The sequence below is a fragment of the Grus americana genome, chromosome 2, assembly GCF_028858705.1.
Source record: "Grus americana isolate bGruAme1 chromosome 2, bGruAme1.mat, whole genome shotgun sequence".
Lineage (NCBI taxonomy): Eukaryota > Metazoa > Chordata > Aves > Gruiformes > Gruidae > Grus > Grus americana.
In genome coordinates, this window is record NC_072853.1 from 23962720 (window position 1) to 23988042 (window position 25323).

A 25323-nucleotide genomic window follows, 5' to 3' on the forward strand; every position below is an offset into this window, starting at 1 on the left:
TGAGAATATTTAGATTAAAGCTTCTCTCCAAATCTCATGAATTCTTCTGCATAAGATCAGGTACCTTCTGTGAAACAAGAGTCAGGCGAGCATAACCAAAATCTCACTTTTTCAAAGCAGTAAAACTCATTACAGAGCAATATGTCTGTATCGCATTCAGTAGCAGATCTGGGTAGGCTAAAGGCTGACATTTACAGTGCCACTTCAGAGTGCATAGTTTATTTTGGCATTTTCTAGTGGTGGATCTATGACTTTTTACTGTCAAGCTGCCATACCCACATACCCATAAGTCTACCACAAATATATATATTTTCCTGTTACAGCTTTGCAAAATGTTCATTTTAAAAGAGAGGATTTACTATCCACAGAGCTCAGCATGTTGTTATAGTCAAACCTAGATATATGCCCAGAGGAATTTAAGAAATTTTTATTTACTCCAATACATTTTCTTGCTGATAACACGCAGACTGGAAGGACACCAGAAGGTGATGAACTTCCCTATTTTTACCTGATTAAGTTATTTTCAAGTAAATTAACAGAAACTGTAAGTTCTTGCACTTTCCGGAGGGAAAAGAGAATCTAGCAAGTTTTTGGCATGCATAAAACTCCTAAATTGTACTGGGGGAATGTTATCCCATCAGGGATTACTAATAGACCTGCACACATTTTGGTACTGATGACTGACTGCCATTAATGATTTGTCTTAATGCTAGATTTGCTATTAGAATCCACTGCTTTTAACAGCAACGCTTCTCAAAGTTAAGCAAAAGAGGTATTTTAGACTCAATTTTGTAATAGTTCCAAAGTTTTAACCAAGGAAACACCAAGATTTGAATAATAGGGTGTTGCTCCATTCTGCCATGCTTAAGAGTGAGTTACTAATGCCTCAATTCTTGATAATAACAGCTGACTAAGGTATCATCCAGGAAGCTTGGGGATGTTTTAGCTCAGTATGGCAACTACGCACTGCACAGGCAGAGTTCTAGGCAACTCTCATTCTCCTTACAGTAAACGAAGGAGATTTTTCCCGGACAGAGTACCACCCATACTTCTTGGTCCCTGGAGAGCTGCAGCAGCTCCCTGCACCCATCACAGGGAACTGGATCCCAAATTCACTCCTCGAGTCTGACAGTAGAAGCTTCTAGGGTAAGCAGAAAGGGACCAAAAAAAAAAAAAATCAGCAAAAGGATGGAGTGAGGAAATCTTGATTGACAAAAGTGTAGAGAAACCAGACATCACAAAAACAAATAGAACTGGGCCATTTGTGTGGCAACGATGCTGAAGGGCTGAATGATGACTCCAGGAGCTGAAAACACCTAAGTGTGGATTAGGAAAAAAATTCCCTCTCTGAATCAAAACAGCAAATCAAAAGAATCAGCAAACGATCAACAGCCTGAATCAGATACAGATTAGGGTCAGTTCCTGGGGGACAATTTCCTGCCCCTCTTTAGATCATTTTTCAGCTGTTCTTTTCTCTCAGAGAGGCCTGGAAAGTGTTTCTCCTTTATTGGGCTTTCAGATATTTTGTGAATTCTTTCAGAGAGGGGAAAAACATCCCACATAATACTAGTCACCAGGCTTTCCCTGTCTCAGGACTTTCTGCTCACGTCTTGGCTCACAGCTATTTCAAAGCATTTCTGGATCTGGAAAAAACCCCCATAAAAGTCTAGGGCTCTTTATATGCACAAAGTTATTTTCTGTGTGCTTCACAAGCTACCGAAGACCTGCGCAAGCTTTCTCTCTCTCACACACACAAACACACATGCATACATACACACACACACACTCTCTCTCTTGTACCTAGTAAAGTTTTTTGGACAGAAAGTCTTTAGCAATTTTTTATCTCCCTCAAAGTTCCTCTAAGAGAAAAGAACACTTTCCTTCTGACTGTTTAAACTTTATTCTCATGGCAGTATCCTGACATTATCAGCTAGAAAGTTAAATCGAAGCTACACGCAAACTTTCTGTACCCTTTTCCTTTGTTCTTTCTGCTTGTGGTAGAAAGATGGGGAAACTCCTGTGATCACAGATGTCATTTTTACTGATCCCAGCTCATTAAGAAAACTTACGCAACTGCCAACAGAAAGGTTAAGCACTACGCGGACCTCGAGGAAAAGAAGTTCTAATGGTTTAAAACAGGTTTAAACCAGAGCTTTTATAACTTCTGAGGAGTTCAGGAAAACATTTGCAGTGTAAGACCACAAAGGAATATTTTTTTTCCCAGGAATACTCACTGGTACCATACCTGGGAAGCTGTTTTCTCAGCTGACCCTGTGTCTCTAGGTATCACAAAGCACTAATGCTATAAAACAACTTGTGAAAGCTTAAATGCCCAAATAAAGGGGAAAACCCCAACATCCTTCCCCGTGTACATTCACAGGAGACACGCATTTTCTCTCACTTGATACTCTGTATGCTATTATTAAATAATAAAAGTAAATTAATAACAATCTTGAAGTTCCCTGAGCAGTTATTTGATTATTAAAACCATTACTTTAGCTTTGCATTTAGATGTGCATTAGCCTGTTCCTGCTTGTATTTAAACAGGGATTTCAGATTAGACAGTGAAATATGTCAAAAAGAGAAACTGTTTTTAAAAAGTGCTAATCCTCTCAGATTTTCAGCATGTGACTATAAAGCAAATTGTATGCCTAGTGTTTTTTAGGCTTAATCTACTTTCAAAATGTTCATCATTACTTAAACAAACAACAAAAAAAAAATCAGTCCTTATCTAGAAAACAAAGCTACTGACAGAGGCTTCTGTTAATCCTGAACTCTTGACCTAAAGGTGCAGGGCCAAATTGTTTCATGCTTCATCCGTCTGTCCACTGACTGCAACATCACTTGGTTCAGATATTAATCCAGTAAAAAATATGTGGAGAATTCAAATAACTTTTCCTGTTTATTAAATTCATGCTTCTAGTTGGCAGCATTTATATTGTATTTTGTGTGAACAGCAAACATCAAACTGCTTATCATTAGGAAATTCATTCCCTCCCTGTGCAGTGCGTGCCACCCCCCCAATCTGGAGGTAAAGCCACATACAAAACATCTTGGTAACAATTAATTTAATAAGCCATTTTGAACCCACTTGTGTGTTAACTGTTCCCTAATTTCAAAGCGATGCAAGTTTTTAATCTTGAATACTCAGGGCTAGATACCCACCACATCAGAACATGGTGGCAAGTACCCTTGACATGAGAGGAAACGAGAAAATTACAGCAACAATTACAGAAGTATATCCTCCTGTGGCTCATGTTAACATTGCCAAATCCATGTATAAATCAGTACCAACTATTCATAAAATGTACCTGTCAGCAATATACTATGCGACATATGGCTCTACTTAATCAAATATACAATTCCATTTTTTCAACTCAGAATATTCCTTCAAGGCACAGAGTAGTCAGTCAGTCATTCACACTGTGATGTGGTTTAAAACATTTAAATATTTATGCACCATATTTTATTTATATGTATAGCTATGTCTGAGAGATCTTTTTTTTTTTTTTCCATCCTAAGAGGAAACTGACCTTTCTGAAGGCCATTTTGCAGTAGTTGCCACACATGTCTTAGATGAGGGACTAGTATTAAGTCAGAAATCTTTTGGGTTTAAACAGCCTACCAAGGACTCTCTTATACTTTCTATGTTTGTTTTTTATTAAAAGCATTGTTCAAAATATGACAAAAAACAGAAATTGGAGCTACAAAGATTTTTGTTCACATTGATATTTGAGCCAACTGTAAAGATTTAAATCACACTAGATCTTGTTTTATGAATGTCCTTTTGCAACAAGAAAACCATGGAATGCCCTTAAAAAAGAATTTTTTGATATAAAACAGATGTTTTATCCTTTTTGGGGGGCTTTGTTATTGTAGTGCCATGATAGGTAATTAATTCCCAGGCTCCACATAGGTCTTCAGGCAGATGAAGAGAATGATTTGATTTCAAGGCTATAGTGGAGTAAGGGAATTACAGGCCTTCGAGGGGTCATTGCAGAAGCAAGGTTCCTTACGCTGGAACTGGCTTCAGCCATTACTTCTTCTTGCACAGAATGAAATGTGAAACTAGTGTTGAACTTCAATAAGGATAGAAGTAGTAGCTGGAAACAATATGCTCTACCGCTTAGACTGAGCTGTGCTTACATAGCATGCACCACTCACCTTTTCATAAATTAATAGAATATTATGCATTTCAAGACCAAGATTCCGATTGTTCTGATATAAATCCATGTAGTTTCACTGAAACTCAAGCAGTTCTGGCTACATTTACCTTTACATAGAACATTCATTGTCTCCTAATTGTCACTGCTATCACGGAATCAGTGTTTATTAGTAAAAAACACTTCTAGTGTAAATTAAAGCTTTTACATCTTGGAATATTTTTAATGAATGCAGTTGGTATTCTAATTTGCTATTAAATTAATCACAATAGCTACATTTTTTCTCACTATCGTATTTGCATACCTGCTGCCAAGCTTGAATCGCTGTATTTAGAGAATGAAGCGCATATTGGCCAAAGTTGATGAAAATGGGGTCCACCATTATCGTGCAGTCCAACAGCCTTTCCACTGTGCCGCAGGAAATAGCAATCTGCCCCCAGATTTTGAAAGGTTTCACAACACTCTGCATAGTCACATTTCGACACTCCAGAAGTTTACAGTCAGCTTGAGTTGAAAACTGGATCTCCTGGAACATCGACTCATCGCTCCACCGACGAAGATATACATGAGGCTCATCAAAGGAAATTATCATGTATTCTAGTTCAGATGGCATGTTCTTATCAGATAAAAATGGCTGAAGAAGCTTTGGTGGTGCTGAAAAGTAAAAGAACAAACAACACTAGAACATCACCATTGCCACATTCTGTATGTTTTTGTAAATTGTGTTTTAACTGCTGTACATATGATGAAAACAAGTAAAATTAATAAAAGAGTTGACATTTCTGAAATTAATCCCGTTCATACTGTTTATTAGATGTAAAATAGAACTGTAATTAATTGCAGCTGCAAACAGAAAGTATCTGCAAACCAAAATCTTTTCATGGTAAATAGATTAGCCAGCCAAACTGCTTTATCTACACACTGCATAATGTTTCTGATTGCCACCTATTTGGAGCAGAGACCATATTTCTGTGAGAATTTTTGCTATAGTAGATGTATATGATATTCCACACATAGCACATTACGAATACAATAAAAATTATCAGTATAACATTTGCTGACGTGTGACCATGTGGTCTAACAGGTTCCACAATGAAAATTGTCTTTGCTGCAATTACAGAGAGTTCAAGACCACAAACCCACTGAGATGTGACATATTACCCCATAATACTAGAAATTAAACAAAAGAGTATCCCGAGACTAAAGCATGAGAAATATATCATAAAAGAGATTTTATCGTGTTCACTGAAGCCTCAGTCCTGCAAAGTGCTGAGCACTGTGGCAACAGACACTGCAAGGAACGTACACCACTTGTGTAACATTAAGCATGCGAGTATTTCCATTGATGTTATTATTTATGTTGCTGGAACTACTCATATGCTTAAAATTAGCATATGCTCAAGTGCTCTACAGATTTGGAAGCAAAACACTCATCACTTTCCAGGATCAAGCCCTATTATTCTACAAAAGCGTAACGGATACAGTAAGTTTTGGGCTCCCTTCGCATATAACATAGCACAACGGAGCCCCAAATCTCAAGGCCTTTAGGTGCTATAACAAGAACAACAGCAGCATCAGCATAAACTCAGTCGCTGTTGAAAAATGAAACAGCTGGGTTTGATTTTAATCTGATTTTTGCTTTTTCCAGTACATGCAATTTTAAAGATCGAGCATCTGGAATTGGAGTGTAATAGTGAGGAAGATTATGTACTGATAGAGGTAGCTGATAGACAAGAAATAATTTGCTAGACGTTGAGTGTCAGTCTTGGTATGATTTGATAATGAAAATACTATAACACTTGCAGAAACACAAAAACTACTCACGAAGCTAGCTGTCCCTGTCAAAATTATCTAAGATATTTGCTCATCTTCCACAGAAAGCATTCCTGGCATTTGAAAATCAGACAATAATCTAAAGATCTCATGGAATGTATTTGCCATTAATGCAATGACAGAGAGCACTGAACAAAACCAGATGTAGCTCCAAAAGTGATCATAATTGAAATAACAGTTAAATCTGCAGTTCTCAGAGCTCTTCCAAGGAATTCTTACGAAGGGGGTTGCAAAATCTTCAAATATTTTAATAGCGCTGTTAATATGCTGGAAAACTTAAAAGATCAAATTCATTCACTAAGATGGCTCAAAACTGAAGCGGCACCTGCTGTCACTAATCAGACCACGAAAATGGGACAATTTCTACAGTTACCCATTCTGGAGGAAGGGGGCCGATCAGCCAGTCCCACTGCCTACCGTATGTAAGTCATCAGTTTTACCCTGAAGTCTGTACCACTGATGGCTGTTGGTGATAATTTATTTCAAGAATGCCTGTTCGAATGAGGAAATGGGGACTACAGACAGCACACCAGCCATTAAGCAGCACGTATGAACTATATGCTTTTATTATTCTACGTAAAGGTGTACATACCTGTGCCCAGCTGATCAAGATGATGGCAGAGGTGGACTTCCAAATAAGTAAATTGGGTCAACACACTTAGTGATGGCACAAACCAAGGAGTAAAACAGGAGTCAACTCTGGTACAGGCTGCTAATGCCGTGGGGGTTACAAGCTGATCACACGCGCTTTGTGAGCCAGATTCACTTTCTGAGCTGCAGAAGGTAGATAACAAAGTGGTAGTTAGCACCTCCAGCATTTTATCGCTTTACAGTAGGACTTGATCATGTGCCATTTTGGTTTTCTGACACAGCCAACGTCACTGTTTTCTTTTAAGCGCTAATGTTAATGTACTTTGTCCCAAGCAGAATGTAGCAGACAGGACTGCAATCCAACAATGCTTTTATCACACCACACTTTCAATTTACAAACTGAAACACTTTAATCACAGAAGTAAAGCATATTTACAGAAAATAAAACCAAAATATATCAGGTATCTTTAATTGTTGAAATGGGTAAACAGAGTACATTAACATTATTACAGCTACAAGAATGAGCTGAAAATTAATCTGGTCAAGAGAATGATTTTTTTCATTTTATTTTAAGGAAACCAACTCAGGACCATCAAACTACTTCTACGCATAAACCCCGTCCCTGTAAGCTTTCTTTCCTTTGCCCTTCTCGTTCTGCAGTCATCATTTAAAAAGAATCTCCGAGTGTTTTAAGCTCAGCCTGGAGCCTTTTACTAGCACGTATTACAACATATTAACTAAACATTTAAAATGCCACCCCACTGATTTCTCTTCTTTTTCCTAGCCATGCTCCTGATGCCATAAATTTCCAAGCATTGTCTTTCAGTCTCTTGAGAGAAACTAACACTACATCACAATTCTATAGGTTGCTAAGATATCACTGAAGTACAAATAAACTTTCTAATTTAAGCCAAATCTATCCTTAATGTTCCTTATTCTTACTCCCTTTGCAGTTTGGCACTAAAAAGTTTTAGTTTAAAAGCATAGAATTGATTTAAGAAAACTAAGTCCGTGTCCTCAGTCCAATACTGTTTTTATTTTTAAAATAGCAAAGGATTAACTAAGGTCAACTTACCATTTTTATCAGAAAGTAATTAGCTTTTTTAAAGTTCCGTGAATAGATTTCCACTGACATTTTAAAGATATTTTAAATTCAAACACAAGTTTAAATTTGATCATTGGCTTTCAAAGCAACATGTCTTATGCTTTTAGGACCAAATTTTTCATCATTCTGTGTGTGTTACTGCAAAATTATGCACAAATATAGTAGGTATTCGAAATGTTCAGCTGCAAATGCCTATAATTCCATGGATAGGTAAATTTATCAGTATTATTTTGTGTTATGGTAACTAGCTAGTACGGTAATTACACTTTGATATTCTGAATTAAGACTTAATTTGCATAAACAGGTATAACAACAACTGCAGTAAAAAGGAACAACGTTTATTTCTGAAATTTGAGGTTTATTCTGAAATTATAAATTTCTTTTCCTCGGAAACCTATTATTTGAGTCACCTATCAGTGACAGCATTTTTATTTCCCTAGATATGTTTTTTGGAGATGGATATTTTCATAAAATAAAAATAAACAAAACCCTCCAAATACTTACTTAGTCAAATTTTATATGCCTGCTTTTTATTTATCGAGCATTTTAGGGCAATGGGACCTTTGTCATTTCTCACTCATAACCACAATGATTACAAGGCAACACGACATGCTTGATGCAGGAGGAAATGTGGCAGGAGCTTCACATCAGAGAAAGAATTTAAAGCATTTAGCCCTACTTTGCTCCAATTTTTCTGCCCCACAACCAGCAGACCAAGTGGAGGTAATCACAGAATCATATAATTGTTTTGATTGGAGAAGACCTTTAAGATCATCAAGTCCAACCATTAACCTAGCACTGCCCAAGTTCAACCACTAATCTATGTCCCTAAGCACCACATCTACACAGCTTTAAAATACCTCCAGGGATGGTGACTCAACCACTTCCCTGGGCAGCCTGTTCCAATGATTGACAACCTTTTCGGTGAAGAAATTTTTTCTAACATCCAATCTATATTCTGGAACTTAAAACGTTGGGAACAAAAAGATTCAAAACTACTTTTTGTTTCATCATGGAGAGTCACCTTAGAAACCAAAAAGGTTTCTAAGAAACTGAAACGATTCCCTAACAAACTTCAGAGTCCAACCACATGCTTAAAAAACTAACCAGAGAGAAACAGCAAATAAGAGTGGGACAAGGTTGCTCCCTGTGACACAACTGGCCTTGCATCCCTTCCTGTGCTAGGGAGGGACAAGTGCTGGCAGTGGAGGACTGAGAGGAGCAGGACAATGTGAGCTAAACCATGTTTTAGAAGGGAAAGCCACTCTACAGAGAGAAGATCACCTTCTAGAAATCTTCTGAAAACAAATGCAATAAGGATTCTTTCATCACTGTTTTCCTATCTGCCCAGACTTTGTTCAAGTGTTATTGTTTAATCTGTGAAGGAGTCCATTTCATTTTTACTCAGGCAGATGCTACATCCAGAATTATAGTCCCCATGTTGTTATGAAAATAAAAATACAGTAACAGTAAAATCCAGTTGCAGTACAACATATTCTAAAAGCAGCATCCAAATTACTAAAGTATCGCCTTAAAAAAGAACTGTAATAAGAGATCATAATATCGAATGAACAGTTTTTAAAGGGGGACTGTAGGCCTTACAATCACTACCATGACCCTCTGATTTTAAATTAAATCCCATTTAAGCTTTTCGCCTAGGTAGATTTCCGTCAGACGTTTAGCACGGCTACTTTCTCCTTTCACCTTGCATAGAGCAGAGAAATCAAAGACACAGTCCTTCATCACGTGCTATGTGCAAACAGAAAATAAAGCAGTGTTAGCTGAAAACTTCCTGTTAAATCTTGGTGAACAACAGTAGGAGCATTAATATCAGAGGTAGATCTGATTGTGAAATCAAAATTTGTGCATCAAATGAATACAATATCAAAAAGTCCCACATTCTCTTGGCTGCTTTGGAGCTGCAAAATGCAGTGTGGACTGTCCATAACTTTTCAGCTGGGGAGAAAAGGAATAACCACCTTCTAATCCTTTGTGTTTGGTACAACATGCCGAGGGATGGGTGTAGCAAAACCAGAGGAAATTCTAAATAAAACTGACCTGACTTTAATATCAGAAATTTATTATTATTTTTTTTAGTCCTGTGGAATATCAGAATTTTTAAAATGGAAAAAAAACCATTCAAAGTCATTAAATATTATAGAGTACGATAGTTTCACATCATGCAAAGCAGTTCAAGTTAAATATATGGCAACCGGGATCAATGACTTAACAGTGACCCGCATTATTCTTGTTATTTTAAGAGTGGAATATTTAAACCGAAACTGCCATTTGTGATGAAATCGCAACATGGGAAAATATCCACTGGGAAGAAGAAAGAGACTACTTAACTCATTTAATTTATGACTCAAATGCTGGTCTGAACCCAAATTGTTAGAGGTCAAAATCCAGTACATCATCTACTTTGAATAAAAGCTAAAACAATTAGCAAGAGACATGACCATGATTCCTCACTTTAATTTTTAAAAAGTAGCAATTTAAGGCTTATTTAAAAGTTTTTGTACTGTTTCATGGTTTGTATCTTAAGGCATTTTCAATTACTCTTTCACATTAGTATGTCAGTAATTATAAAAATACTGTTTACATTACGTAGGAGATGCACAAACATATGAAACATCTTGTAACATAATCCATTTAAACAAAGAATGATAAACCCCTCCCAAGCAAATCAGTGAGGGGCTTTAGTGTCTCACCAACTAACCAGAGCTTTAAATAAAAGTAATTTTGATTATAATTTGCTAGACCTGCAACACGACTAAATATGAGCCAGCAGTATGCCCAGGTGGCCAAGAAGGCCAACAGCATCCTGGCTTGTATCAGAAATCATGTGGCCATCAGGACTAGGGAAGTGATTGTCCCCCTGTACTCGGCGCTGGTGAAGCTGCACCTCGAGTGCTGTGTTCAGTTTTGGGCCCCTCACTACAAGAAAGACATTGAGGTGCTAGAGTGTGTCCAAAGAAAGGCAATGAAGCCGGTGAAGGGTCTAGAACATAAGTCTTACGAGGAGCAGCTGAGGGAACTGGGGTTGTTTAGCCTGAAGAAAAGGGGAGACCTTATCACTCTACCTGAAAGGAGGTTGTATCCAGCTGGGCGTTGGTCTCTTCTCCCAACTAACAAGCGACAGGACGAGAGGAAATGGCCTCAAGTTGTGCCAGGGGAGGTTTAGACTGGATATTAGGAAAAATGTCTTTACCGAAAGGGTTGTCAAGCACTGGAACAGGCTGCCCAGGGAAATGGTTGAGTCATCATCCCTAGAGATACTTAAAAGATGTGTACATGTGGTGCTTAGGGACATGGTTTAGTGGTGGACTTGGCAGTGTTAGGTTTATGGTTGGACTTAATGATCTTAGACGTCTTTTCCAACCTAAATTATTCCATGATTCTATTCTATGAAAATGCAACCTATAAAAATAATTTATTCTATGATAATTTCCTTTTAATCCCCTATTTTAAGGTCTTCCATAAACAGTCATTTAAGCCAGATATGATTCCTTCCATAGACACTGTGCTAAATTCCCAAGGGGATGCTAAATTATCTCACTTAGGACTTCAGATTTGTTCATTCATTGAATAAACATTCATAAATATTCATTCGAACCTTATTCATTCATTGAATGAATGGTCTACAAAATTCTTAAAAATAAACAACATATACATATATACTATGTCCTTAACCAGATAGCTCCTTGATTTTTATACCTCTAATTACTTCCTGATCAATCTCAGAAAGAGCTTGCATACACAGGATTTGGACCATAACATCTTTGCATATTCCCATATTCATTATTGGTTGATATACTTCAGCCTGCCAGTTATTGCTCAGCGTATCAGCTGGATCCACATATTATCAAAAACCTTGTTGTTTTCCTGTCACACGAGCCACATAAGTTTCATACTTTATAACTGATGTTAGGAATCAATAATAAAGTACTTAAACCACAAGGGATCAGCTCTCTGGTATTATTAATTAGCATATCATAGAGGTTACCACAAAAAAACCCCTGCAGAATTTGAAGGAAAAAAAAATTATCATTGAGCAGCAGCTGCATGCATATGGCAGCTGTTAGAGTCTGACCCAAAATACAAGATCAAACTATGAAAATAAACTTCAATAAGACTAAGCATTTTTATACTTTACAATTAATAGTGAATTAAATTTGCTAATCAATCATACAGTCACAGCATGTAATTAATGTCAAATCATTGTGAGTCTCCAGGAAAACCGAGATTCAACTTTTATAGAGTCTTCACTTCTCACTCTCACTCGCAGATCCTGCAGCCTTGAAGTTCCCTGGTCTAACACTCGGCACTGGCTTCAAGCACAGTTCCTTGTGGCTCTTCTCACAAGTCTGTAAGATTTCATGTTAAACACTTGCTTTAGGAATAAGCCTAACATTGAAATTTACTATGACATGGGGCAGTCTCTCTCTCAAAACCCAAAAAGTTTGGCATTTTTTGGTCAAGTAGAATCCAGAATATAATTTTAGGATGCTTGGTGACAAGAATATACCCATACTGATAGCAATGTTTGTTTGGTGAAGATAGAGCCACAGTTTCAGCAGTTACTGCCAACATGGACTTCCTATGCTATTAGGGGGTCTCGAAATGTTGGCCTTCCCTGCAGGCCCACAGTATCTGTCACCATCTCCTAAACAAGGCTTCCCTTTAGCAGAACGTGATCCTTTGGAGCTTAACCATTACCTTAAATTTGTTCTGTAGCTGTAACTATACGTATTTCAGTGCTTGTGAACTGTCTCAAAATCTCCAGGTCAGTGACATGTGACTGGCATGATTTGCTCTGTCTCCAAGAAAGAGACAGTATGGCTCAAACAACATAGGTCAAAGCCTCATCTCTGAGGAACACCTGCTCTTTTTCTGACCCATTAATTTTCTCTGAGAAGGATTACTCCAGGTTGGTCAGGACTACTTTCACATCAGTCCTTCCTGCAGTCATTGTTCAGAAAGCTTGTTTGAAGTTAGTATAAAGAGAGATCGGTTTGAATTTCTATCTGAAACTGTGGCTGAGGCAGAGAATATAATCTTTTTTCTTCTCTGACTGAAATCAGAGGTTTTCCTCCTGTACTCCTCAGGTTTCTGGCTTCTGGATGGAGTTCAGCCCGACCTACATGAACCTTTAACTTTCCAGTCTACTGTCAGTTCATGTAGGTGTAAACTACACCTCTTAAAACTATTATAAATTCCTCAGGCCACCAAAAGTATCAGGAGTAGTGACTCTGCAGTCTCCATGCACATGCCTAAGGAACTGGCAGTTCGTAACACCTTCCCTTGACTTCCCTCTTTCTCTTCTGCTTACTGACCTTCAAATGCTTCAGCAGTGTGGCGCATGGTTTTTGCTGCCTTCTTTCCTTTCCTGCTCTCCCTTTTCAGTGAACTGCTAATGCTTCAGTTTAATTCCTGTTCTTTCAGTTGTGGTTTCTGCTTTAGCTTTTTGTGTACACACACAATCTGGAGGACATAGTGCTTCTAATAAGCAATTGTCTTCTGTGGAGTCTTCTGGTACCTCAAGGCCATTAGGATATTTCTACCCTATTACAATTTGACACCCTGATACCACTGAGGATGGTCACTACCATGGAGCAGGCCTGCAGCCTCTGATCTGAAAACTCACAAGTTTAGACCTTCTAAGCAAGTGAATTCATGTTGTGCTGTAAAATGTTTCTGATGTTAATCACAGTCCAAACTGGTTTTGTATTTCTTTTTTTAATTATTTGTATTACATTTTAACCCTAGCCTCTTTCTGAATGGTTACAACTCATAAGCTTACCAGAGTTCCCTGAATGAAACATTGCATATAGTGATGAACCCTATTTGAACAGAAAACAATAAACATGACTACAGTGCCAAATGCCTTGATGAAAAAAATATACTAAATTTCACTACTTCATTTTCAGTTCCCACCGAGTTCACATTTCTGTGGTGTTAAGCTGACCAGGAAGGCAATTTTGCCAAGGTCCCACATTCAGAGGAATTAACCTTGTCTAAAACACTTAACTTCTCAATGATGAAAATGCATTCTTTCACAATTAACATCAAGAAATCATTTCCAACCTGATACTATTAATGGAAACCAGATGTTTAATTTTCTTCATTGATTTTGTTAGCCATGTTCATATTTCCTGATTTCTCTGAATTCTGTAGCTTCACATAACATATATGTAGTGCTACATACTCATTCAAGCGTGTGTTCATACACAGGCAGCAACAATCAGCAAATACCATGATCCAACAGGGTCATTCTGGGTTTTCTGCTCTAACTATAAAATGTTAAGTAGGTCTTTGAAAGCAATTCCACTGCTGTTTGTGGAAAGAACTTGTAGTCATTTCTTCTTACTCTACATATTAACCAAAACTGAATGAATGCAAATAGAGTGAATATCTGTCATTGTATATTGTTTCCAGCTGCAAACATAATGAAAAATGGATCCCCAGTGTTTGAAGAAATCAATTAAATTTTTTTACTGTTAGCACAGTAAGCAAGCTGTGTGAATAATATCGTAATGCTCTTGAAGTACTAAAGTTTTGTTTAATCTATTTAAAATAGACATTTGGCTTATTTTAGTCATTGATGTGCACTAAGGACAGAATAAAGGTGGTGTATGGGGGGGTGCATGGAAGAAGAATGTTTACTACTATGTCATACAATAGATTGTGCCTCAGCCTTCATTTGTTAATGAATTTTACTAATTTTACTGCCTTGTGCAGCTAAGAGGTTACAGGATATGGCCTGTTTGTCTTCACTTTTCAGTAATCCTTGTGTTCGGAAAAATGATGAATGTGATGCTGCCAGGCTGCTTACAAATCTAAGAGAGAGCTCTTTTTGCGCACAATCCATGCCCTTGCATGAAGGTGAACTACAGTCTGAAGCTCATTTAAGACCAGCTACTCTTATCGCATATGAAAACAGTATCTTATTTCCTAAGTCTCTTGAAAAAGATCTCTCAAGAGTGTAGCATTAGATTTCTGCTTTTCTCGCCTCCTTTAAAATTACCTTTGGTCATCAGCCACATTCTGATTGCTGTTCAGGACAATCCTCCACAGATCGGAGGCTATGAGCTCTTTCTGATCATTCACAAGGTTGACACTGGGCAGTTGTAGTTCACAGACTTTGCTTTCTGATAGACTGAATTCCCGGAATGCAACAAATGATTTCTGAAGCTCATCCCAGTACTCCAAGCTGCAAGGAATCTGTGATAAAAGGGACAAGGCATAATTACTTTATGCTTGATTGCAAATATAATGGGATTTACTGTACACGCTAAAAGTGCAAAACTAACTAAACTAAAAAAAAAGCTGTCATATAGAAAATCAGAATTGTAACCGTTACTCAGATTCTGTGCTGTCTTGACTTAAATTAAAATGTTTTTAGAACTTCAGACTTTCTCTTACTAGGTACAGAAATAGCTACTTGTTTCACAGTACCCAAGAATAACAAAGACAACTCAACTAACCATTATTTGTATTCTGCAGCCAAACAAAATCCATCAGATATCATCACATCATAGTATCAAGGACATTCTAATCATAATTACTTTTTTTTTTTGCATGAACAAGCTCTTTTACATAACAAAATATACATTTATTAATTACCCACTTATTGTCATATTAAAGTGATCAAAGGTGCAGACTAAAAATTATGATGGGCAACACAGTATCTTGTGGTGGGCCAACAGATGAATAAAAATCCTGGGACAAACCATGAAGTACTTGAAATAACATAATCTTTGCTTTCATGGAATACACTATTTAGACAACTGTGTGATTTTGAAAAACCAAACCCAATAAATACATAGTAGCTTCCAGTTTAATCACATCCCTAATTTTAAGTCTGTAAATAACCCACTTGGATTATTCCTGGATGCATCACTGAACTGGAGAGAATGCTATTAGCGGCATTTCTCAAGAAAATTGAAAACAAATTTTAATAAAAGCAAAGATTTTAAAGGAGTGTGTCTTGCCCCCCCCCCCCCCTTTTTTTGTAATAGCATGAAAGTGAATGAGAATATGAATTTAAAACCAATGTAAACTCAGTAAAATATGGAGATTTTAGAATTAAGATACAGAAATCCACAGTTATGGCACTTGTACATGCTCAAGAAATACTAAAAGTCAAGTTCACATAAAGCAAATATTAAAAAAATGCATATGTACGCACTATTACCTTTTTTATCCCTCTGCGTCTGTGTGTAGACATAGATGGATAAATAACCAGGAAAAAGGTAAGAATGCGATAGAGATGCAAGTACATCTAGGCACAGCTAGAAAAAGCTCTGTAAGTATTCTTCCTTGTTACTCCCTAAGGACTATAATGCACATGGAGGTGACAGCAGGCTGATTAATTAACAGGCATGAAGGTTAAGAAGGAAAATTCAGGGAGCTCAGTGGTTCAAGCTGGGGAGGGCAAAGGAACATAAATAATCACCAAAGAATTCTGGAAGATTTAACATGTGGAACCACAGAACTTGAAACATGGATTTTTACTACATATGTCAAGACACAATGATACCTGAAAATCGAAAAAAGCAACAACAGTCACTAAAATTTTTTTAGGTCAGGATGAAGGAAAAAAAAAGAAAAAAATGTCTGATGACTGCCAGCAAAACTCTGATGCCAGTAATGTATATAACATAGAGTAGCATAGCAATATAAATCAGGAGTGCTGATTTAATTTCAACTACAGTCTGAGAAAAAGGGATTGATTTAACATCAAAAAGCACGTCATATATGTAAAAATAGCAACATAGTTGTTTATAAGCTGCATATTCAGTTGGAAATGGTGAAGATATGTAAATGTCAGCTGGAAAATTATGAGAAAATATGATGATGCCATGTTGAGATACATCGGGTGAGATATTTCCAAAAGCAAGGGACAAATATTAATTGACTTGTATAAGACCCTAGTGGGCCTCATCTAGAATATGGCACCCATTTCCAACTCTTCATGTTAAGACTGTATTAACTCACACTGGGATCGGTGCAGAGCTGAGGACCAAATGAAGGAAAACAAAAGGAACATGACTGCTCTACCCAGACACCTCAGGAGAGAAACAGTTGATAAAGGAAGGGGTCTATGGGTCAAAACAGTTGCTCTCTGAATAAAGTGTAAGACTAGAAACCCTAACAGAAAAAGATAGGGAGGTTTGAGGACAGCCTTGGTGCTCATAGCAGCTGCTTTTAAAAGCGTGATTTGTTAATAAGATGTAGACAGTAACAAGCATTACCCTGATGGGAGGAGGCTGGGCTTGATGACCCAGTCTTGGTTCTGTGTTGCTAACTACAATGGTGCTGTGCACAACAGCAGCAATATGAAATGTTACATTATTGTGTTTGTAGCTGTATTTCAAAGTCACACTATATTTATTCTTTTTGCTCTTAGTATCACCATAGACTTTTAGATTTCTTCAAAACTTCTCAGTGTTGAATTATTTTAACCTTTAATACCTGTGGACAAACACTCAAAATTGCAATACCACAGTAATGTTCCTACCCTTCAATTATGGATGTACCCAAGGAATTCCCCTACGTTAACTCTGAACACATAAGCAGTTAATTCCATCATCCGCTATCTTGCGTACTACACTGTGGAGTCATTGACACTCACACACTTTTCTAAACCTCCACAGTCTCCATTGGCAATAAACCATTTCATTTTATTTCAAATATTGCAATCCTTGGCATATTTCCTATAGCATAAAGTCTTGGGATTATATCATTACAAAAGGTTCTGACAAAAGGTTGCACCCTTTCATGGTTGCACAGATATTCCCACATACAACAGTATTTATTTCTGCATATCTTTAAATCTCAGTCCTTGGTCTGGTCTTGTACTTCCTATTGCCTATCAACACCTAAGTTATCTTTTTTTGTCAACGTTGTTGAGTAACACATGTGCAACAAAAGTCTTGTAAAGCTATCCTATTATTTGGGATATTTATTTCTTTTAGATTACATCTCACAACAAAGCTTTTTTTTTTAATATGCAAGTCTTCCTAATGAGAATCTCACAAAATTGGATCAGAATAGCAAATAGCGGGCATTTTAAAAGAGGTGATGAATTCTATTCCCACTAAGATTAATGAGCTGGAAGAACAAGTTAAAGAGCACAATAAAGGAATTTCATAAGTGGCACTACAATACAAAAAATGTAAACCTATCAGTAAGGCTAGAGGAAAGTAATATGGAGAGATTGAAAACAAAGACTGAAAATAAAGAATATTTCCACCCACCCAGTAGGTGGTAGAAAAATTGAAACTTATCTTGAGCAAAAGATGGTAAACTAAAATGATCAAAACAATTATTATGTCATAAAAAAGTAATAAATTCTCCACAGGCTCTGGTATAAACTAACATAGTGTATTTGCCTTTTAGGAACTTGATGGTATCCTCCTTACGCGAATCATGAAGAATTTGGAAAGGTGCAGGAATGACTGCTGGACTCAGCGGTATGAGTAGCCTGAAAGAACATATCACCTAACAATCAAAGCAGGCTGGTAAGCATGTTGAAAAGATTATTCCTCTTTATTTTTGCTCATGAATTTTTTCCTAACTGTGTTGTAATATGTCAAGAAATCTACCAGAGCAAGAGACAGTATGTTTCAAGGCGTCATCTGCACATTAGAAGTAAAAAGTCAAAGAGACACCTTTATGTGATTGCCTATACAAAATCCAGCTCATGCTTTGGGACTGTCCAAACTGTAAGCTTTCTAGTTTGAAGCTTGCAAAAGACTTAGTTGACTTAGAATCTTTGATTCCTACATATCTAGCTTTATTTGTTCTAGGGGGTTTATTACTAATGCCTGATCTGGATAAGTTTAAGGAAAGATGGTAGCTCTGGGCAATATTAGCTGCCAAAAATAATAGTTGTGAAAGCCTGGAAATGGGTTATAATGCCAGAACTGAGTCACAGGCAGTGGGAATAAGTGAATTAGCTGCAACAAAAAATTCCCCATATGTAGAATTAAATATGCTACTTTTACCTTAAAGTATTTGCATAAAACCTAAGCTATAATTCAGATAATTGTTACCTCTTAGAAAATGTGACCGCCTCTGCTGCCCCTATAAAACTAAACACTAACAAAGCATATCTAACAATAAACGTCTTTGCTAACAACAAGCATGTTTTTTCAACAGACATTTCTCCATAGCTTTTTGTGTTCTTTCCTAGCTTGCAAAGAAAGTTTCAACTGCAATAATTTTATTCACCTGTAAAATGCAGACAGAACCATTACTGTACAGCCCCTGTCACTTCCGTGTGCACAAAACTATCATTAATTGTGGGCTCAGATTTAACCAACAATCTCCAAGTTCCATTTTGCAAGAAAACCATGTACAATGGCACAAACACTTATTTAGAAGTATGATTATGGCAACAGAAAGCAAAACAGCAGTCAAATGCTTTTTTTTAGCAGCATTAACAACAGAGATCAGAAGCAGAATTTAAAAGCTCTATGAAAACAGCCTAAATTCTAAGTACTTATAAGAAAAACTGTTAATAAGATCAATACATTTAAAATAAAGCAGAGAATTTGAAGTTTCCTCCTTTTTACTGCTGTGGACCATAGACATAGGAGATCTGAAAACTGCGTGGCACTGTTCTGATGAAGAATGAAAATGGTGTATTAGCAAATTCTGACAGGAAGGAAAGCAGTTGCCCCCAAGTGACAGTTCCAGTCCAGCTCCCTGCGAGTACAGGACACAAGGAAACAACTCAGCTGAAATAGTTGCCTTGGAGCAGAATCTTTTGAATTAGGAGAGTGGGGATTCCTGTTCTCTGTGAATCTCGTTTTGCTCTATTTTAAGAAAAAAATCTTCGTATCTATTACACTAACATAGACATCACGAGAATTACCTCCGTGAACATACATTAACTCTCTACAAATAGAACCTGTCTCGATTTGAGCAGAGCTGAAACCTCACTCATATACATTTCACAAAAAACCCCCACACCTCAAACAAAAAGAAACTCAAAAACCCTCTTAAAAACCTGCATCCTTCAAGTCATTTCCTGCATGCTTGTTAACCTACCAATCAGCAAGACAGTATTAATAACCAACATGAAGTATTCCCACTAATGCACTACAATGTGATAGATGACAGTTTTTCTTATTCACCATATACTGTGTCACACATTATCTGTTCCAGAATCATTTAATTCCTATTTGGAAACTAGGGGTCAAGAATGCTACAGAATCTGTTAACGTTATGTTACATATTAATGTGTACACCCTATTGACCACATGGATACTCCTTATTCCCACTTAAAGTTATGTGTAATAATAAGACACAATGAGAGAGAAATGACTGTTGATGCACATGTGCATTTTAAAGACTTTCATGATTGCAACATGCTTCTAGATTTTCCTGTGACCTGATGTTATCCTCCTAGCTTTAGACTATTTTGCTAATTAGGACTTGAAAAGCCGTGGCAGCACACCACTTATCACTAGGGATGTTTCTGTAGCTGAGCAGAGGGTGAACACCAGTGCACTTCCACAAGCTGTCACGTTACCATAAATGATCATACCTATTATTCACTATACATATTGCCATAATGCAAACAGGTCTCAGACACAGACACCATTGCCGTTCAGGACAGAAATAATTAAAATATCTTAATTTCTTAGCTAATCCCATCTTTTTCACAGACATCTTTTTCGTCTCTAGGAAAAATCTACAGCCATCTGCCTACAGCTTTGAGGTTGCTGAACGAAGGGTATATAAAAGTATTATTGTTTTATTATTTAAATAGGGAACCACATGATTTTTAAACTCAATATAAAAAATGGACCTTTAACAATACTCTAACTATAGTTATACACTATAACTATGCAGATTTCTTAGGCTGCAAAATCCATCTTGTCCAGCTGAGAAAGAAAGAAAGATATTAACAGCTGGGTTACAGAATGTGCTTAATATTGCTTTCAGCGATGTTTCCTTTTGATTCATGTTTTTGCTAGAAAATAGGCTCCTACAGAATAAATGTTCATTCCTTGAATCTCAGATGGTGGGCGCTTCCTCTTGGAAATGAAGTTATTCTTGTTCCAGAAACAACTACTGTACAAGAAAACGCACACAGAAGACAGGAAGCGTATGTGTGTTTTATCTTCTCCGAGCAGGGCCACCTAAGTGAACGAGAGGCAGAATACAATACAAACTAGCACTTTGTGTCAGACGCCAACCCATGCTGAGATTATAACTCCAGCTTCCTGAGCATGAATAAACTGATTGCTCTGTAATAAAGCTATTCTGTTATTAGGATATTTTACTGTTTTAGGGCCAACTGTCTTAAAAATACAATTCTCCCATTAGGTGAACAGAAGTCGCAGTAGCAGGAAATAAAAGGTTTTATCCAGATTTTTATTAGGGAAAAATTCTTGGCAATAACTACCAAGAACATTACTTTTAAATTTGATTTTGAAGTATTATTTATATAAAAATAGCAAAAAAACTCTGCAAAAAATATATTATGTAGAAAATATGCTTAAAAGCAAATTAATATTAAATAGAATAAAACCTCTGTAATATGCCTGTTCACACAACGCACACAATCCGATCTGACCAGTGGAACAACATTTTGGACAACTGTAGGACACTTCAACATCCACATTCCTGTTTATCTTATGTGATTGACATTGTGAAATCGTGTTACAAACCAAACTGCCCGTTGGATAGCATTTTTTTAGCCTTCCTCAGGGCTAAGATTGTATCATATCCGTGTGGAAAACAGCCTCCCCTGGCACAGCTACAGACCACCAATTTTCCCTTTTCATGAAGATCCAAATAAGAAAAAAAGATGTGGTGGTTTACAATGAGGTAAAATTTTAGCCTGCTATTAGTAGTATTAGGATTAGCAGCAGTACTAGGACTAAAAACATTCTAGCTGTACAAAGTACTTGCTGTCCCCCCAGCTCAATCTTCTTTGTATTTTTATTATGGTTTGCTGTACTTTGACGCCATTTTCATGTGTTACGTACCCATAGATTTTGGGCAGTAACCGTTATTCCACTACAGTGTGCTCTCAATTTGCAACACTTAGGAATAATCAGAAACCACAAATGGAGAACTTGTTTTCAAAATTATCCCATATATTTTTTCACAGAATTTATTTTACTTCTCCTTGAATTTTGTTTAACAAATTTTGCCCTAAATCTAGAACATTTAAATTATAAATACTTTAAAATCAAATATGCAATACCTGCTTAATTGAATTTTTTCCCCTGTCCATGCTGAGATCTTTGGTTGAATAACAAAAATAACTACTGTTTTGCCTTCCAAGTAATAACATATACCTCGGCTCTTTCAACTCCATTTAACAAATTTATTTATGGTCCTATTAGCATATTTATTTCATTTCATTTAAATTTACATCAGTACTGCAGTTTATAAAATAAGTATTAGAGTTATAATACAGAGATGTGAAAGAAAACTCCTGTCTTCTGAGAGAAATTGTTCTTTAAAAATACATAACTGCCTTTTAGCTGACTTTGGAAAAAAGCTTCTATACATCTTCAACTAATAGAAGCTATAAAAAAACGTTTGTAATATTGGAACCAGTTGAGAAACCACAAGTATTCAAATGCAGGAAATCATGATTTTATAACATTTTAATGTGATCTACTCTTGGGAAACAAAGTTAACCAAGCCCTATTTCTGTACAGGAAATATTCCACTGTACAGTTGTAATACATTGTGGTGAGGGGTACAGCTGCAAATTTTTCACCTGTAATGCCCCACTGGTATTGTGGCTTACTGAATTGCATCAAGATTGCCTTCCTGTCCGGAAAGCCCTCTAAGTACAAACAAGACTCTAAGCCCAGGTTTTATTTTCCCTTGGTATCAGAATATGGTAATTTAAGAGCCCTGAGAAATGCTTTTTAACCTTTTAGAAGAAATATGTAGCATTCTTTTATTAGGAACTATGTTCTTTGCCTTTTTAAAACAACATGTGACCAACTTATCTTATCAATTTATCAGGCTAGCAGGTTCAGAGCAAATGCAGGTGTGTACAGCAATGTAATCCGTCACAGATACTGGCTTTTTTCATTATGGAAAAATTACTCTAAACACACTAACAGCTTTTGCTAAGGAAGCACAGAATAGCACTATGCTACAACTGAGAAGATTTCTGCAGGACTTTTTAAACAGGAAAATGTATTTACTCCTAAGTGTCAAACCCATTTTTTTTCTGCTCTCATTCATCTTGAGATTGAGTGTACGTGAAGATCACTCGCTTTTCTAATAGCAAAAGCAACAGTATTTAATTTAATTTATTAGGGTCTTAATTTGTTGTTGCAAGTATCGAGAAACAAAAGTATATAGATAGGAGATCTTACATTAGGGACTTACCTACATCTTGCAATACTCCTCATTCTCTTTCTGATACAGGAACAATCTTCCACATTTTATTTAAGGTTTTTCATTTTCTAAGCTTCAGTATTTATTAATAATATAAGCACTATGCTGTTGAAATGTAGTCACCTCTGGGATTGAGGGTAGCAGGCTATTAATACATAAAGTACCGCATAATTTTCGGTATATGGGCTATTTTGACCACATATTCTCACCACAGTAAAGCCTGACTCCTACAAGAATTGCCACCAGATCAGCGTACAGCAGGAAGGACTGCAGTTTGCAAAGTTTCATAAATCAGAGCTACAAAATCTGAAAAGTACAGAACACGAGGAGAGTGTAAATCTGTCATTAAGATAATCTGATGGTTTCGTCAGTCCTCTGGCACCCGGTAGAATTTTCACTGGCTCAGTAACCCCAAAGGGTAAATTTCAGTGTGATGCACAGGCAAATTATGCACAACTTCCATTAACATTCCCAACGAGTTACGCTTAACTCCCTGCAGACTGCACAGAAACTGTAGGCCAAACGATACAGTCTCATCTCAATGCAGCGAACACTAAGATCACACAGTAAAATAATTAAGATTATACACACAAAACACAGTAACAAAATAGTAAAGTCTGAGATAATCCTACTCTTAGGCAAGGAAGTTCACAAATAATGTTTAAAGCTGGAATTCCTGAAGAGAATGGGCTCTGTTTCAACATCTGCTTAAGACTCACTGTGTAACACTGCAACTCCTTTAGCCCCTACTTCCTTCCTTGCAAGAAAATGAAGAGAATACTTATCATTAATAGTCAAAATCTTAACTTTGGAACACATGTGGAAAACTCTGCCCAGCTTCAGAAAACTCGCTCACATCCAGATCATCTGCAGTGTAAGTGGCTCAGGCTACAAGCAAGCCTTCAGCCCTCTTAAACAGACCAGTTGTTCACACGATGATGGCCTGCATCCACTTTTTTACACATGCATGGGTGTAAACACTGCTTCTGCTGACAGGAAAGCAGTTTCCTACATTAGAATAAAAGGTATTCGTTACAGTTCTAGTTTATGATCAGATATGCTAAAAAATTAGTGTATCGTTCTGTTTCAAGCTTGTTGCAACTCTTCACTTAGTAGAGAGATCATAAAAACACCATGTACAGTCTACGTAGAGTAGTAGCATGACTCCTACAGTCATTTTGAATAACATCAAAAGGTAGAATTAGAGAGACATGTAAGTTTTAAACAGCAGAATCCCAAAGCACCAAATTTGCTTTCTGAGTAATTTGCAACAGTTATACAAATTATTTCACCACCCATCTAAAAAGTCTGATTATTTGAAGACAGTACTGAACTGCATGGCAGTAGATACAAAAATTTGCAAACTGACAGGTCTATTGATAAGCATGGTTGAACTTTACAGCTCACTATCTAATAACACTATGAACTTAAATCACTAATCTGTCACACACAAATCATCTGGATTTCCAAAATAGTTGTTGCTTTGGGAATGTAAGAAATAAATCAAACATGAATAAAATTTGTGGTTTCCCAAAAAGCTCTTTTCCCAGACTCTCAAATGCCCAGCTGAACACTGTAGCCCCAACAGGGAATGAAAAGTAAAAAGGAAGCAAAGCCAGCCAAAAATGAGGTATTCTCTGTTAAAAGGAAAAATGAATGTCTTCTTTGACATTGATCATAATTCTTTTCCTGTTGACTGCCATGTCAAATCTTTCCTGGAATAATGACTTACAGTAGGTCTAATGTCAGTCATTCTTAAGCTCATGCTTCCTTAAGCCACTGTTTAAACAACCACAAGGTGTTAGAAAATGACTATTTATTGGCTGACAGTGTTGAAAAAATCATATTCCAGACTACAGAGTTTGCAAATGCTTTATTTAAATAGCGTAAGCATGTAAGGCAATGCAACAGACAATTTTTTGAATCCTCACCTTCTGAAGTTGGAAATATTTTATGTTCTCCTAAAAGAGATTTCACCATCTCAGCAAACGCTCTGAGTAAATTTTACCAGAGAGGTTTTATTCACCCAGTCTTTCTTTATTAAATCTCAGTTATGCCCTTGCAACCTCAGAACCATACTCACTGTCCTAATTTTCTCCAGTAGACCTTGAGATCTGGTTAATTTAATCACCACTTTTCTAAACCAGGAATAAATGCTCTGTTTATTAGGAGACTATATAAAGAAGAAAGGCCAAAAAAGGAGACCTCAGCACACATTCATCTTTTCATCAGCTGTTATAA

At 36.8% G+C, this 25323-nt stretch overlaps 1 protein-coding gene across 6 annotated transcripts in view; it reads right to left on the minus strand.

Moving 5' to 3' along the window:
* VPS13B (vacuolar protein sorting 13 homolog B) overlaps positions 1-25323 on the minus strand; it is a 485973-nt gene that overhangs the window by 53214 nt on the left and 407436 nt on the right. For all 6 annotated transcript variants that reach the window (XM_054815083.1, XM_054815086.1, XM_054815082.1 and 3 more), the window contains 3 exons: positions 14720-14916; positions 6589-6770; positions 4468-4817 (listed from right to left, as the gene is read on the minus strand). In XM_054815083.1, coding sequence (XP_054671058.1) covers positions 4468-4817; positions 6589-6770; positions 14720-14916 — 729 coding nt within the window. The remainder of the gene's footprint in view (positions 1-4467; positions 4818-6588; positions 6771-14719; positions 14917-25323) is intronic.